Source organism: Malus sylvestris, chromosome 2 (assembly GCF_916048215.2).
Source record: "Malus sylvestris chromosome 2, drMalSylv7.2, whole genome shotgun sequence".
Taxonomy (NCBI): Eukaryota; Viridiplantae; Streptophyta; class Magnoliopsida; order Rosales; family Rosaceae; genus Malus; species Malus sylvestris.
This window is the reverse complement of record NC_062261.1, coordinates 17,348,824-17,364,630: the sequence shown is the minus strand read 5'-3', so window position 1 is coordinate 17,364,630 and position 15,807 is coordinate 17,348,824. Positions and strand designations below refer to the sequence as shown.

The following is a 15,807-nucleotide window of genomic DNA, read 5'->3' as shown; positions in this document are numbered from 1 at the left end:
TTCTTATATTTGTTTTACCTGTTCTTCATGTCTCCGCTTCTTTTCTTCCTTGACAATGGCATTTTGCTCCGCAAATAACTGCAATAAGGAGGCCATTTCATCTCAAAAGGCTAACTCCTCCTTTTCCTTACCCTTTCCCTTCAATTTTCTAGCTTTGTTTCGTCCCATAACCTTAGGTATGTAAGATTGACCTGGACACAAATTTTCTGCAATGACAGAAGATGCTTCTTCATCCCTAAATGTATTAGCGGAAACATTTCCAATCAGCGGCATAGGACCAAATTTTTCTTGAGGTGGATCTTGAAATCACACCTACCCTTTACAAATTTCCCAACAACCATGACGAGTAAAAAGATTTTCCATGTAGTCCATATACAATTGCTCCGCTTGGTGTCGCTAGAAAATATAATTACAAAAATTAAAGGAAATTAATTTATAAAATTAAATTTAATATAATTTAATATTTAAAAGAACTTGTGAAAACGCTTACTTCGTCGTATAGACTGGCTCCGGTAGCATGTCTCCTTTCAGCCATTATGAAGGCTTGAAGCCATTTGTGCAACCTTGGATGAAGTTGTTTTTTTCCATCTTAAAGAACAACTCTCGTGGTTTCTAGTGTTCGATTAAGGGGTACCTTCATAGAACTCATAATACTTTTTGGACAAACGAGTCCAAATGTCTTCACTTGTTTGAGAAATACCCTTGATACGATCTTTTGAGAACCATCTACAAGCCTTGCAAATATCTTCATCTTCTTTTGGGTCCAAGCCTTTCCTTTGGTTGAAGATGTGGCTAATTGAAAAAATATTGAAAAATTGGAATAAAAGGAACAGTAGTATGTAAGGGGAAAAAAATGTGAGAAATGGCGTAAAGATGCTTTAGGTATTTATAAGAAAAAAAAATAGAGTTTTAAGTGAATTTAATTTTTTTTGAAATTTCGTCTTGAAAAAAAAAAATCCAACATCAGCTGACGTTAGCTAACCGTTGCTGCTGATGTCAGTGAGCTGGAGGTAGTAGATTAGGCCTTAACAAATGGGCTTATATGGGGGCTAGAAGTAGCCAACCCTAGCCGAAAGGCCATCATTCGGCCCAATGGGCTCCACTTGTTTTTGGCCCAGCCCTCAATTGGAGTTGGTTTTTTTTTTTTTAACAAATCAAGCTAAAGAATGGTCCATGGCCTTTTAGTCACATCTCCAATTGAGAAGGCTAAAGGTCCAAAAACCAACAAATGACCTGATTTGCCCAAAAACTTATCTCCAATCGATGGCTGGACTACAATTCTATGGAGCCCACCAAACCATTATTTGGCCAAAAGGGCATCGGGCTAGCCAAATGTAACCCCCTTTTAGCCATTTTTTGGGAGGCCAACTCCTCATTTGCAATAATTGATTCACATTTAAGGGCTAGATTCGAAAACATCAAACATAGTTTAATTAAATTAACTAATAAATTTATAGTAAAAACTTAAAATCAATAAATTATTGAGGGGGCTATATTTAGTCTCTTTGGTTGGAGATAACATATGACTATGACCTAACACTATTCATTTAAAATAATTTTTTGTAGGGCTATAATTCTGGACGGAGCTATGTTTAGGTTTTTGGGTTGGAGATGGCCTTAAGTTTTAGGTTTTTTGACCAGGTTGTAGGCTTGTAGCATAAACTATAGAATTCATCCTGTCCGTCCATTTCAATCTAACGGTCACTATGTGTACGCAAAATGTGTATTTAGTGATGTGTATTAAAGAAAACTTGTTTTTCTTAGAGAGAATTGGGCCCATGCTAATTCAGAAGCTGTTAAGGCTTGGCCCATCAAATTTTCGGTAAGAAAATGGAACAAGGGTGAATTCACCTGTCAGTCCTTCCACGGAGACTCTTCTGTCCGAACCAGATGGTACCTCTTCCTCTTCATTTCGCTTGTCTTTGTTGGTTATGATTTGTAAGTCAAGTGTTCGGAAACCGAAAAGAAAAATGTAAGAAAAAGATAAGCCCACCAGGTGCTTGCTGAAATTCCCCAGTGAACTTTAGACTTTGGGTGATAATGTTAAGAAACTCCGAAATTAAGATAAATTATTCATCCGTTGAATCCAATGTCCGGTATAATATGGATGCTGTACTTTATTTGTACACGGGTTACTCTGCGTATATATAAATGGATGTATACCAAATGTTATTGAGCGCAGGAATGTGCTGAGGAGAGAAGCAGAGAGCTAGGCCAAGCGTCTACCTTTTACCGTGCAGTGTACTCAGAGGTGAGATGGACTGTCATATGATCCCTTCATCTTTTGCCACTTATTCAGAAATTTCCTTGAAGAATGTTTTATTTTACATCTTTTCTAATTTTTTGAAGTAATTTTGTTTTAAATGTTTGAAAATTCTAAAATAAGTTCTATCGAAGGACCGAAAGTAAAATTAAAATGCTATTGTTGTTTGTGAGGTGGAAATGAATTTGGCACGTCATTTTTCTCTCTCTGCACACCCTTGTTTATTACTATCCACTGATTCTTCTTTCGGTTTAGTCAATCCAAATGCTAGAAATCACGAGGGGTGTGTAGGGGGGAGAAAAAGGGTGTGCAGAAATCACTTTCCAATTCCAACCCCAAATTAAAGGACAAACTTCTCGTCTGGAGTAAAGGCTGGATTCAAAGAGGCCAGGCACACACTTTTTAGTTTTTAACTGCTTCAACTTTTGTTTCCTTTTGTAAAAGTTTGATTCAATTTCCCATTGAAACTAGGAAAACACCAGCACTATGCATGAGAACTTGTTTGAAGTTCTGAATACAGGAGTTAATAATTATTTCATGAGACAAACCTGTATCGTGATGTTCTAACACTACACTTGCACCTAATGTGAAAGCCACTCTGGAAGTTGTTGGCTAGAAGTGGGTTTGCATTATCTTTAAGATTTGGTTACGTAAGAACATTCACTGCTTCACTGATATTCATTAGCACAATGGGTTTGTTATTGTACTACTGTCTGGTACGGTCCTTAACTTGATGATCGTGTAAATGTAGATAGAGGAAGTTGGATGGGAGAATTTAGCAAGGTTTAGTGGAGATCTAACATCTCTCAGCTTTCGGATAATGTAAGATATTACTGTTCACATTCCTCATCCACTAACTTGTTACTTATTCGTTTTGCTTGTGCCAATGTGGAAAAGAATGGGTTGGGGCTTAATTAATTTCTGCTTCATTAAAATGTATTATCCACCAACTTGTAGACAAGGGTCATGATAGTTGGTTTCTAGTATTCCAGATTAAATTTTAGTAATTTCAATATAAGAAAGAAGTGGAGATGTCTTGTTGTCAGAAATGAAAAGTGTTGCCAATTGCCAAACATGGTTGATAAACACATTATGAATCCTGTACTTATCAAATTTTCAAGATTATATATATTCCATGACTAGAAATCTGGTTGCATTATCTGAAGTCTTTCCAGGGCCATCGAGTTGAGAACTGTGTTGATCTTCATCCACAAGCTGTGCCTTCTTGATTGTGTCTAAACCTTCGTCTTTTCAGGATATCAAGGAAATTTACCTGGGTGCTTGTGGAGTATAAAATCCCAAAGTTTATGATAATAAAAGTTCACTTTGCCATGCATCATACTTAAACGTCTAGTAATTTTTAAATATATACCTTTAAGTCTAATGCAGTACTGTTAGCCTAGCTTATATCAATTCCTCAGAAATTGCTTTAATATTATGTTGTTTAGGGAGATATCTTCCTGAGCATTGAGGCTGTATTTGCAATCAGTTGGACATGAATTTTCTCATTCATTTCTATCCATGTTCACACGTTAGTTCTGTCTTAACCATAGCGGACTTAATCTTTTCCAAATCTGATTAGCAGAGATGGCAAGGGCAGAGTGCATTTTATGGAAATTCAGTTGGATAAATCACATCCCAACTGTCCTCCTTCACTTTCAGCAGTATGTGTTCTTCGAAATTTTTATGGTTAACAGTTCTCCATTTGAGGGATCTATAACATTTAAGTTTCTTCTTCAGGATGTGCCATATTTGTTTAATTTAAAATGGTCATCAAACTCAAGAATGAAAGATGTGGTGCGGCAGTTTAAAAAGGTATTTGTTACTTTCTTTGAAATTGCATACAAAATTTTGTATCAGATATTTTCTATTGTGGATTTCTTTTCTTGGGTTTGGATGTTTTCTAAAGCTATCGGCAATTGGTTCTTGAACCCAGCATCTGGAGAACCTTCAGGCTTTTTGGTCTACTTTGGATGATATTGACAGGTCGCTTTGGGTTGTTGATCCTAAACAAGCATCTCCTGCTGTGTCATATCGCCAAATTATTATAGGTGAGCCATCTTATTCATAAGTATTGGTATTAATAATTCTTCTCCCTTTTTTTTTTGGTGTCAAGTCTTTTGAGGTTTTTGTTTCTCAGGAAATGATTGCTGCATCACATTGTTCATTAATTCCGTTGATCCTAGATCATTACCAGAGTGAGATTCCACCTTGAATCAGTTACTAGAGCTCCTACTTTCTATCTTTTGCTTATCATTCAGTCGTGAGTATCAAGTTGTGTTAGATGTCGTTTTATTGGTTCAGGTCCATTTGTGAATACGTTGAGAAACAAATGGCGAAGAAATAGCAAAAGATGGTAACCATTGCATCCCTTCCTTGTCCTTGATTTTGTATTCTGACTTTGATACTTGTATTGAGGTAGAATATGAATTTTGTGGTGTTGACTGTTGTTACTTTAGAATCATTCTTTTTGACGAATTGTTGTGATTTACGGCTCAAAATTAGGATGATGCAGAAATTAGGCTCAAAATTAGGATGATGCAGAAATTAGGTTTATGTTACGTATTTCATTTGGTGTTCTATTTGAGTTTAGATTTGATTTCTTGATTGGACTCCTTGGTTGGTGGAGAGATTTTGCAATTACCTATTTGATTAGGATTTGGATTTACTTCTAATTAGGATTAGGATTCTCATTGTAACCTAAATCCTATGCAATATAAATAGGACCTTAGGGTTAGTTTATTTTGTGTGCCTCACCGTTAGTTTAGATAGATTTCTCTAATTAGTTTTTGGGTGGAGGTCACCGTTTGGAGTCATGAGTGTGGCAAATTCATGGCTCATTCATTTGGCAATTTGGTGAGAATCAATTTGCAAGTTAGAGAACAATTTGGGAGAATCTTCTCCGTTTGTTCGAGTTCTCTACTCGTTTGGTTTAGGATTTGTACTTTGTGGGATTTGGGTTGTGAGAGTTAAACACTCTTTTGTAATCTCCGTTTGTTTAGTGAAGTTCCTCGCCGTGCTTTGCCTATGGACATAGGCTTTACGCCAAACCATGTTAAATCTCTTGTGTTCTTATTTTGAGATTGTTTGTTTTAGCTTTCGGCTACGATGTTGATATTTAGTACTTTGTTAGAATCCACTTTTCTTGCGCATAAAAATACAATGAACTTTTGTTTCCCAATGAACTCTACGTCATCCTTAGGTTAAAGGTTGGGAATTAAATATAAGTTTGCTATGATGGGGTTAAGTTTGTTATAATACTGTTGTCTTTCGATGTTACAAGAATACTGCAGGACCTGTGCTTATATATCATTTACTGAAATGCTCTTTCAATTAATGTTCAAATTTATCTTTTGAGAAGAAAATAACACTGACGGATAATGTGTTTATAATTTATCTACTGTAACTTCATAGGATAAAAGACAAACCATTTCTGGAAAATCTTGAATGTCTTCTGGAGACTCAACTGCCAATGCCCCCTGATGTCGAGAAGAATGACCAGCAAGTTGAATGTGGAATTTGTTATGCTCAGAGTCTACCAATTGGTAATTCTATATAAACATTCTTACATTTTTACCAAGGTCTTTCAGCCATTGACTTGGCAGTTTTAATGTAGATGACGAGCTCAGAGATAAGAGTGGAACCGGGACTGACTATACATGTGATAATACCAGTTGCAACAAGGCTTTCCACAGCATATGTCTTGTGGACTGGTTGCGTTCTATCACCACAACACGGCAGTATGTTTAAGTTTCCTGCATCGTGATTTTCCTTTTCTGTATGCACGAGTGTTGCTTTGCTTGTCATTTTGCAATATTCGATAATAGAAACTCTCAGTTGACATGGCATTGCTCCTTCTTTCCCTTATGAAGCAAACTTATTGCATATGCAAACATTTTCACTGGTAGTTGTTAAAAGAAAACACATGCACTTTCAAATTGAAATCCATCAAAACATTACGTAACAAGGCACAAATTTTATATGGAAGCAGATGAGAACTAGCAGGACGATAGTAATTAGCTTAATCATCAGAACACTTTGACATTCAGAATTATTTGTGCTGTAACCGTCAATCACATGAACTCATAACCTATAGTGGCAAACGCAGGCTTCCTTTTATGGTTTGTTGATTTCTGATATCTGTGTACACTTGCATCACAGGTCATTTGATGTGTTATTTGGAAGCTGTCCATACTGTTCAGAACCAGTTGCGGTGAAAATCAACAGCGTCAAGAGGTAATCTACATCTTCAAGTCCTCCTAATCAAACATCTGTTGATGTTCTCATTTCCCTGGAGTGTTCTTCTGCGATGTTCTTACTGGAAGAGCACATACTCTTGGATTTATGTTTATAGTAAATTTTGTAGCAGTGTGGAAATGTGAGTGCTAAAACACGGAAAGCTGTATTGTAACTTTGTAAGCAACATCCGAATAGACTCACCTCATTTCTAGTACTGTCCTTATCCCACCAGAGCTCAACACTCAAATCATTTGTACTACCTATCAATTGTTGAAAAGTAGCTTCTTATCCAATGACATGCTCACTTGATAACTACGAGCTGTCGGTAATTTTTTCAATTTTAGTTTTTTATTTTTGATTTTTGTTAAAGATAGAGAGGAAGTACGTAGAATGAAAGGGAGATGAATGTGGGATGGAGGGCGGGATGATAGAGGAAAGAAATCTACGAAGGAGAATGATTGTTTTTAGTTTGTCTTTTAATTTTCTTCTGCCTCCCGTCCTCCACCCTTCATCCCTCTCTCTCTCTCTCTCTCTCTCTCTCTTTATATTTATTCTCCATCTCTAACAAGTTAAGTTACCATGTAAACTCAATACTTATAAAAACTAATTAAGGGGGGAAGATTTTTATCGAAACTAAAATATGAAATTTAAAAACTAAAAACAAAATGAAGTACTACTTTAGTTACCCTTGTGATAGATATTAACTTATCCAATGGACTAGTTCCGGTTGCCAGTTGATTCATATAAATCGTCGGCTGTTTGTATATGGCCTGCGTCTTCTAAGCACCTTTATTCTTATACCGACTGTCGGCCAAATGGGTTGAAATTGAATTGAACCATTGTGGAATGCAAGCCAACCACGTCTTTGCTTTTAGGTACTGTAGTTGGCACCATACTTGTGGACCCAAAATGCACAGTATCTTAATTTCAACGGTTCCCTTATTTTAATGCCCTCTTATCCATCCGGTCGGGATTAGACCTGCCCGTGTCACTATGAAAACACGACTAACCATTAGATATAGTACCAGTCAATCTTTACTTTATTGAATTCGTTGAAGGGTTTCCTCTTAATGCTGCCTAACCAAAAAATTCGGCGTTTTAGAAATTTTTCCCTAATTAAGCACTTCTATTTTGTCAGTTTTCTAAGTTCATATTGGATTTTAAGATTTGTTTTAGTTTGTTGGGAAATCATTTGTGAGTGTAAAGTGATTGAGCTACTTGTATATTCAGAAAGTAGAGAATATTTCTCATTTAGTCTACAAGCCTACATCTACATGGATCATAAATCTGACGTCCCAATGGTACAATGCCCGTAACAGTGACATGTTTCAGGGTCATGCGGGCATGCAACAAGTGATTGTGACTCTGCTGATTGTGATTGACCTGGGACCATCTTTGTGGTTGGTACAGATGGCTTATGCTAGCTAGGACCTAGGTGCATTACTACCCCATAGGCATTTCAGGGGACGTCAGCTTAATACACTTACTACGTTAAGAACATTACTGGACAGTAAGATATACATACATACATACATATATATATATATATGAACTCCGATGTTAGGCGACATTGGACAAGAACTGCTTTAGGATGGATGAATAACCTCTTCGAAAGTCTTCGTGTTCCATATGGTTCGATTCAGTCGATCATTTGGACGAGTTGAAAACCTGTACACTAATAAATCGACCTCATTTTGTTTGTTTCCTTCTTTTTTTCTTTGTTAGCTCGTGTCAGAATGGATCAATTTCTTCTTTCAACAGTACGAAACAATGCCAGATTTTTGCTTCAAAATTCAGAAACTGATAGAAAGGGTTCAAATCAAGCACATATCCTTTTCACTATAAAGCAGGAGCTTTTATTGGTACAATAATGCGAGCTGGATACACACATACAGCCACTAATAGATATCGACATTTGCTCCCTTCTAAAACAGACTTATCCTTCCATCCATAAACACAGGCTTAGATATGCACAAGAATTTCCCATATTTCCCCATATACCCTTTATACTATGCATGGCTCTTATTACACGTTAGTGTACAAGGGCACGTACGTTATAACAAGTATGAAATATGGATGTACGTACAAACAATCATTGTTTTTGGCAAATGGAGGCAACTTAGAAGCCGGCGGTGCACTCCGGTGGGGCTACTGGGTACCGGGATCTGTCGGTGCAGTAGTCGTAGATCATGTGGTTGATACGAACCCACCTGTATCTTCGATAATCGAGGGCGCTGAGGGCTTGGTAGGAAGCGCCTTCCCACCAGTTATTGGTGCTTGAGGCACAAGAGGCTGGTCCTGGCACACTGCATCCCTCAATGTCAAAATCCTTGTAATATGAAAAGAAAGGGGCTTTGCTCCAGTTTATCTTCTCAAGTCCTCCTCTAGTAGCCCAATCATCAGCTTCCCACAACGTCGAAAACACTCCCATAGGTTGGAGCTTTGGGTATGGGACTCCTTTGGCTTCATTGTTCTTGTACACCCTTATAGGCATATCATCCACATAGAAGCTGCACCACCAACAATATTGACATTCGCACCGAATTATTATTACTGACAAATTTAAAATTAGTGAGAAAACAAATATTGTATTTTTATAATAAAATATCTTCTCAGATAGTCTATCATGCATGTTGTCAAATGTGAATTAGAATCAGTCATTTATTTGACCTATTTTTATTTAATTTGACAACACAACATGTCTGATGTGCACATGTTTATTGAACATATTAGCTTACACAATATGGTGATGATTCCAGAGGATTGTGTAAGTGTGGAAATCAGCAGCAGGGTCAAACCAGAGGTTAACCCTTTGCTCCCTATCACCCTTCCCATGAGCATAGATATTGGTTTGGACTGTATAAGGCTGTCCAGTCCGGTTCCCCAAGAATTCAAAATCTAGCTCGTCACGAACTGTATCGGTGTCAGAGTTCATCTGCCAAAACAATCAAAACAAAACAGATTAATTCATATAAATCAAGAAACCCAGAAACTTATTTGGGATTTTGAAGCCGTGAAGTTACATAAAAAGCAGTGACAGTTCCAGCAGAGTCTCCAGGGATGAGCTTGATCTTCATGCTCACACGCCCAAACAAGTACTTCTGTTTGGAGGCAAACCCACATCCTGAAAAAGTAATGTATCAAAATTTGCAAGCACTCATTACTTTGTCATATTTTGTGAAGACAAATAAAAATCCGATCGATTCGAACATTTTTTCTTTCATAAAAAAAAAAAAAAACTATATTATTACTAAAATATATAGCAAAGTTGACCCCACGATCGGATACCAGAATTTTGGTCAAGAACGAGTTGGATGGCCCTCCCTCCATCGATTTGCCTGATATGAGAATCAGACCATGTGACTCGGAAGTCCTGAAGAAAAGTGGCTGGTCGTCCAAAAGATGAAAGAGAAAATAAAGAAAGAAAGCAAAAGCAGAAAGAAGCAACGACAGCCCTCCAACTCCAACTAGGGTAAAGGGCCATGATTTTGTCACACACACAAATATATCTTAGAGATTATATATGGAATTAATATTTTGAATGTGATTTAGATGATGAGAAGATGTGGGCTATTTATACATTTAGTTTGGCTAGGGGGAAGATTATTTGTGATTAAGACTGGCTTCCCAATGGAAAGTTCCATCACAACTTTGCTTTCCATCCAGCTAATGGCAAGCTTTCAGCTAGGTCCTACCCAACAGTTTGTATTCTTCTTTCGAGATTCTTCTTTCTTAGTTAATCATTCGGGACAAGAGATTTTCAGTGTGACTGGAATACGGAGTGGTACATCACTTGTCACTACATCAATGGTGGAATATATGTGCTAAAAGATTGATAACTCAAAATATACAATTTCCCACCACTTAATTATATAAAAACAAGTAGTGTTCCACTTATGTTTCCGTCACAATGAAAAATTTCTCCTCCGGAACGCCATAATCAACTACCATAATTTTCTTCATCTTAATTTTCTACTATGCTAGTAGCACTTGGCCTAACTTTTGCGTGGTATATATATATATACACACACTTCGTCGCAATTGAACCCTATTGTTGTATTTGTTATAAAGAATAACGTCAGAGTAGAGTATCCAACTCAAAATGAATTAGTTATTTTGATGAGTAGCATGAATCACAATTCACGCTTTAACAAGTCTTAGGGCATGTTTTGTGGTGCTTCAATATGAAGCACTTCTGCACATTAAATTTTTTGTCATAAGCACATTGGAATTCCTAACCATCTAATTATGAAGATTTTTAGCTCTTGCTGTCAAACATCGTTAAAATCACCTTTTTAACATATGAAAGCGCTTTTTGTTCTTCCCAAATTAAACAAGCTGTTATATGCGAATGAATCTTCATATATCATGTTAAGGTTAACGACTTCGCTTAATTTTATTTTCTCAGTTATAAAATTAGACAAGAAATAAGGAAAACGCTTTGTTATTGACGTATAAAAAATGTCATTCTGTACTTTTACTTTATAAATTTTCTCTTGTGTTTTTACAGATTTGGAATGCATGGTGATTTTTTCAAAGTGCCAATAACAACTTCATGAAGAAAGTACACATAATAACATCGAAATCACTAGGTGGTTTGTATGGGGGTTGACAAGTGAAACTGCAATTTGATTATGTAAAAAGTGTTATTTATGTGTGTTTCCCAATTGATAATAAATAAAATTGAAGCTTATAAGTATTATCTTTGTGTGGATACAAATGCTGCCGAACTCATTCAATTGTATCTATCCCATGACATTCTAAAGGGATGGTAAGGTTGGTGATTACGATTTTACATAAGTGGAATATTGCTATGAATTACTTGCACCTAACTCCATGCCCTAAGGCCATCACTGTTGTGTATAATACCACAGTAGTAGCCTCTCTCTCTCTCTCTCTCTCTCTCTCTCTCTCAGTCAACTATTGCCCTGAAGTTAAAGACATCCAATCATAAATTCGTCCTATATCAATGTTACAGCCAATACAAATTGATTGATATGGAATGCTGACTGGCCAGTAGTTCTACTTATGGACCCAATGATGTGGCTCTCATTTTACGAGCTGGGATTTTGTTATTAAACACTATTTTAAGGTTATGTTTACTTTTATGGTGTTTTTCCTAATCAGATATATAGTAATTATATTATTAGAGGCAATTATTTGTCATGTACATTACAAACCTCAAAAGTTTGTCATCATATAATTGTGATGATTTTTAGCTCAAGTGATCAATAACTTTTTAACATTCATACCAAGAGTTTGAATCTTTTATCTCTTTATCAGTTTATCTTATATAACAAATTGACACTTTCATTCTTAACGTTATTGTCACACTGTATACAATCATATCAAAATTTTCATTTCTCTTCTTTGGTATGTACCATTAAGTGATCCAAAAAATCGTGGTTAAATTTTGCAGCTAAGAATTTAGTTAATCTTTATAACATTTAGATCTTGCATAAAATTTGTAGCACTGATTATGACGTATGTAACAATTTAGCCAGAATTCAAAGTTTTAAGTTTTGTTTAGGAAGAATGCTAAACATTCTTTGTAATACTCTTTATGACAAAGTTACCAAAGCTAGCACCTGCACAAAATTTACAACTGGCTACATAGGCTTAATTATAGCATAAAATGAAGATTGTGGAGATTTTATGCCACGTGGCTAATCCAACGCCATGAAAGCCTTGTTGGGGTTTGGATTATATCGATTGTCAAGGCATGAATTGAGATACTCTCCGGATCGCTGTGTACAGGACAAAAAATTCGGACCATTCAGTTTAAATTATGCAGTCCCAATTAGCTTATTTCATTGGTCTACTTCACACAAATTAAGCTCCTGAATAGACTGGATTTCTCTCTCTTAAACAATTCAAATTTTGAGATCGGTCGACTCTAGACACAAAAAGTCCGAGAGAATCTCAGTTAGGGCATATATACATTGACGAAATTGGATTCCATTTGGATCCACTTTGTGGGGATTCTAGGGATCCACATATCTTAGTCATTCATCGTGTATCGTGCAGTCAGAAATCATTTGATTTTTTTTTATTTAAAATTAAATACAAATAATATCTGATAAAAAATAACGCACGATGTATGATGAACGGGTAGAATGTGAGGATCCATAAGATCCCCACAAAATGAATCTTTAGAATCCCCACAAAATAGGTCAGGAGAAAATCCTCCTCCCATCTTGACATGAAGGTTGTGGAAATGTGGGACCTAACAGAAACAGGCAAATTTGAGTGAAGAACTGTAGCTCTACAGGGCTAACAATTCCCTTTCCCTCTTGCCATATGGAAAAGTCTCTCTTGGCTTGGCTTTTGGAATTTAATTTGGGAAATTAAAATTTTGGAACCAAATACTTTTCTTTTCTCTCACACTAACTCAATTAGAGTCGTCTAAACTAATACAATAGTAAAAAGGTTTGGACAATACTTTCCTATTTTTCAAGGAGTAAAGTCCTCACTTCTCCTTATTACCAAACATTATTTTACTGTAAAAATATTATAATTATAATTGTGTGCTCCTTATTTTTATAATTATCTCAAGGTTTAAGTGTAGAAAAAATTATCAAATTTGAAGATCATTTATTCATTCATGTGTGTTGAACACATCAACGGTTATATATATATATATATATTTTTTTTTTTAATTTATTATTATTAAGGGGAGGGGAGAGGGTTCAAAAATATTACAATAATTCAAGAGAGAATGGAGTTTTGAACTCATGATGCATAGGTGGAAACCCAAGATCCTATTTACTAGGATATTAAACCACATGCATCAACGGTTATAGTAACAAGTGATGAACTGTAAAGTTCTTGATTCATATGGATAATTCAACAAATTTTAAATGAATTTTCTTTAAATGATGATGATAAAGAAAATAAATATTTTATTTATAACGTTTATGTGGTGAAATGATATCATGCTAAGAAAAGGAAGACCTTCCTCCTTACTACGAATGAGGGAAGTATTAGAAAAATGACTTCTTTGAAGTTTTTATTTATTAAAAAAAGTGGAGTTATCTCCATTATTAGTTCATCAAAGAAATGAAATTACACTAGCTGTCTCATGAAAATATGTATAACTTGTTGAGAAAATAGTTTCATGAATGTATTGATGAGAAAACATAAAATCTGTAGAGTTAAAGTATTGTTTATTAGTATATCATAATATTCTTCAATGAAAGATTGTTTCTAAAATTTCAATATTTTTGGGTTTTATATGATTTACACAATATTAATATCACTACACCATGATAGTATCTCATTTCAATAAGTTTTTTGTTGAAAGACATTATTTCATAGTTTACAATATCAATGGACTGTAAATTTGTATTTAGGGCGACTTTGTTTGAATTGTTACATCCCGTCCCAAAATTAATTGTATTTTAACTATGATGGGGTAAATGGAAATCCTACGTGGACATCTGAATTTTTTTCACTTTTTCCATTTTCTTGTCATTTTTAAAGAGTACCCATCCTAGTGAACAAGTTGCGCACGTTTCACAACGACGTGCAAAATGGTAATTTTTCACCCTCAGGACTCCACAACTTGTTTTTCAAGACAACAATAGGATCTCAATATCACAAGCTGCTGATTGCGATACTGTTGGTTTGCTAGCTGGACCTGTTAAACAAGTTGGCAAATTGGCCATTTATTTTTATTATTTTCTAATTATGCTTAAGGCCTAATCAATTTATTGTTTAGACTTGATCCAAATATACATACACAGAGTAAAATGACCCATCCTTTTAGCATATTCTTGTTATGCTCGTCACAAACAAATGCATGAGTGTAAACGGAATTGAATTTGGACTTACAATGGAGGAGACCATACAAAACACAGAACGCAAGCGCAAATTGATAAATTTACATATATTGAAATTATCTCGTTGTTATTTTCTGAACTTAAGAGTGTGTGTGAAGTAGGGCCCACGGCTCTGCCCGTGCTCCCGTACTCCTTTCTCGGTTCACCTTCTCTCTTCACTTTTCTCTTTTTCTCTCAGACGCCCCCAACTGTCTTTCTTTTCTGTGTGAAACATAGAGACACCGAGAACACCACCACCTCCACTTGCCACTCCAGCGAGTCTATTCACCACCATCCTTCTTCCTTCCTCGCAACCAACACAATTACGGTTATGATTTTCTCGAATTTCCTACCAAATCTAAGGACTCACAACCCAGTTCGGGTTCTTCTTTCTCCAACGAGATTCTTGGTTTTCCCAGCCAAATCTCGTCTCCTTGGACGGGATTGACACCACTAGTCACTTCTTCACAATCCCAAGACCTAGATTTGAGCTTTGAATGCTTGAATCTACCTCAGAATTGACGAAATCCAAACATCCACCTTTAGGCCGTGGCTTTTGAGGCATTTTCCAGCTACCTCCGGCCATCTTTTGGCCTCGATTTAGGTTAAAATTCCTTCCTCTCGTTTCTAGCTTCATTTGACATATTTTATGTGAAAAATGGTTGTGAAACGGCTTAAGATATAACTCCTTGAATTTTGACAAAATATTCTTGACGGCGTTAGCATATATCGCTAAGCCAAAGGTATATTCCGGGAACTTTATCTCTGCCATCACTGTTAATTGAAACAAAATATTCATCTAGTAACAGACGAAATATTCCATCTCCAGTACGTGTCAGCCTAGTGGGCACGTGGCGGCTCTTACTTTATCTGTGAGTAGAGGTGGGTGCGATGCGGTTTTGAAGCTAAAATCGAAATGAAACAAAACCGTTTGATTCGGTTCGATACGGTTTCAAACGGTTTCGTTTTGGTTTTTGAGAAAAAAGTGTACAATTTATTTTATGCCTTGTCCACCTGGGGACTTGCTCTAGCTGGGTAAGTATTTCTTGCCCACCTATTTCCTGTTGGCTTTCTCTTGAGAATGTTAGCCTCGATTATCTGCAACTTCCTTGGTAATAAATGGCATACAAATAGATGTAATTTCCATCGCTTCTTGTAGTTATTATCCATGAGTTAGCATGTACATTTTTTCCCAGAATATTTCATACATGTCTCATCAAAGTAAGAAAAATTCGTTGTGAATTTTATTACTAAATATCATGTTGGTTTGTATCACAGATTGTATAGGAGCCGCGCGGTATTAAAATTTACCGCAATGGGGCTGCACACAACAGGCAAAGTGATTATGAGGGCAATGTGAGCCTGGGAGCCCTACTGCCGGGAAAAACTCAGATTGGAACTGCACAAAACAACAGATTAAAACATAACATTCAATATTTAGCATATGGTGCGGTTTTGGTTCCGGTGCGGTTTTGAAAACCCAAA

At 36.1% G+C, this 15,807-nt stretch overlaps 2 protein-coding genes across 5 annotated transcripts; one reads left to right on the top strand and one right to left on the bottom strand.

The window, feature by feature from the left end:
• Positions 1-1,768: 1,768 nt before the first annotated feature.
• Positions 1,769-6,814, top strand: LOC126613749 (uncharacterized). Of its 4 annotated transcripts, none has more exons than XM_050281332.1 (11): positions 1,769-1,893; positions 2,183-2,251; positions 3,015-3,085; positions 3,849-3,927; positions 4,004-4,078; positions 4,200-4,314; positions 4,404-4,461; positions 4,548-4,619; positions 5,678-5,808; positions 5,880-6,003; positions 6,425-6,814. In XM_050281332.1, the coding sequence occupies exons 1-11, from the start codon at positions 1,891-1,893 to the stop codon at positions 6,501-6,503; spliced, it is 876 nt and encodes a 291-aa protein (XP_050137289.1). In that variant the 5' UTR covers positions 1,769-1,890; the 3' UTR covers positions 6,504-6,814. The 4 variants fall into 4 exon arrangements, with proteins under 4 accessions (XP_050137289.1, XP_050137290.1, XP_050137291.1 ...); XM_050281334.1 differs by lacking the exon at positions 1,769-1,893 and adding an exon at positions 1,954-1,972; XM_050281333.1 differs by lacking the exon at positions 4,404-4,461 and having other exon boundaries at positions 4,568-4,619.
• Positions 6,815-8,315: 1,501 nt separating this feature from the next.
• Positions 8,316-10,057, bottom strand: LOC126613748 (probable xyloglucan endotransglucosylase/hydrolase protein 6). The gene is made up of 5 exons (XM_050281331.1): positions 9,791-10,057; positions 9,526-9,626; positions 9,241-9,437; positions 8,593-9,012; positions 8,316-8,504 (listed from the first exon to the last, which is right to left on the bottom strand). The coding sequence occupies exons 1-4, from the start codon at positions 9,984-9,986 to the stop codon at positions 8,622-8,624; spliced, it is 885 nt and encodes a 294-aa protein (XP_050137288.1). The 5' UTR covers positions 9,987-10,057; the 3' UTR covers positions 8,316-8,504; positions 8,593-8,621.
• Positions 10,058-15,807: the final 5,750 nt, after the last annotated feature.

What these genes read in the sequence shown, in the direction of transcription:
- LOC126613749 (XM_050281332.1), top strand. An exon ending in ACCGTGCAGTGTACTCAGAG is followed by an intron (nt 2,252 to 3,014) that starts GTGAGATGGACT and finishes GTGTAAATGTAG; the next exon opens with ATAGAGGAAGTTGGATGGGA. An exon ending in GTCCTCCTTCACTTTCAGCA is followed by an intron (nt 3,928 to 4,003) that starts GTATGTGTTCTT and finishes TTTCTTCTTCAG; the next exon opens with GATGTGCCATATTTGTTTAA.
- LOC126613748 (XM_050281331.1), bottom strand. Translation starts at nt 9,986, where the DNA reads ATGGCCCTTTACCCTAGTTGGAGTTGGAGGGCTGTCGTTGCTTCTTTC. An exon ending in CGTTCTTGACCAAAATTCTG is followed by an intron (nt 9,627 to 9,790) that starts GTATCCGATCGT and finishes TTACTTTTTCAG; the next exon opens with GATGTGGGTTTGCCTCCAAA. An exon ending in GAACTGTCACTGCTTTTTAT is followed by an intron (nt 9,438 to 9,525) that starts GTAACTTCACGG and finishes TTGTTTTGGCAG; the next exon opens with ATGAACTCTGACACCGATAC.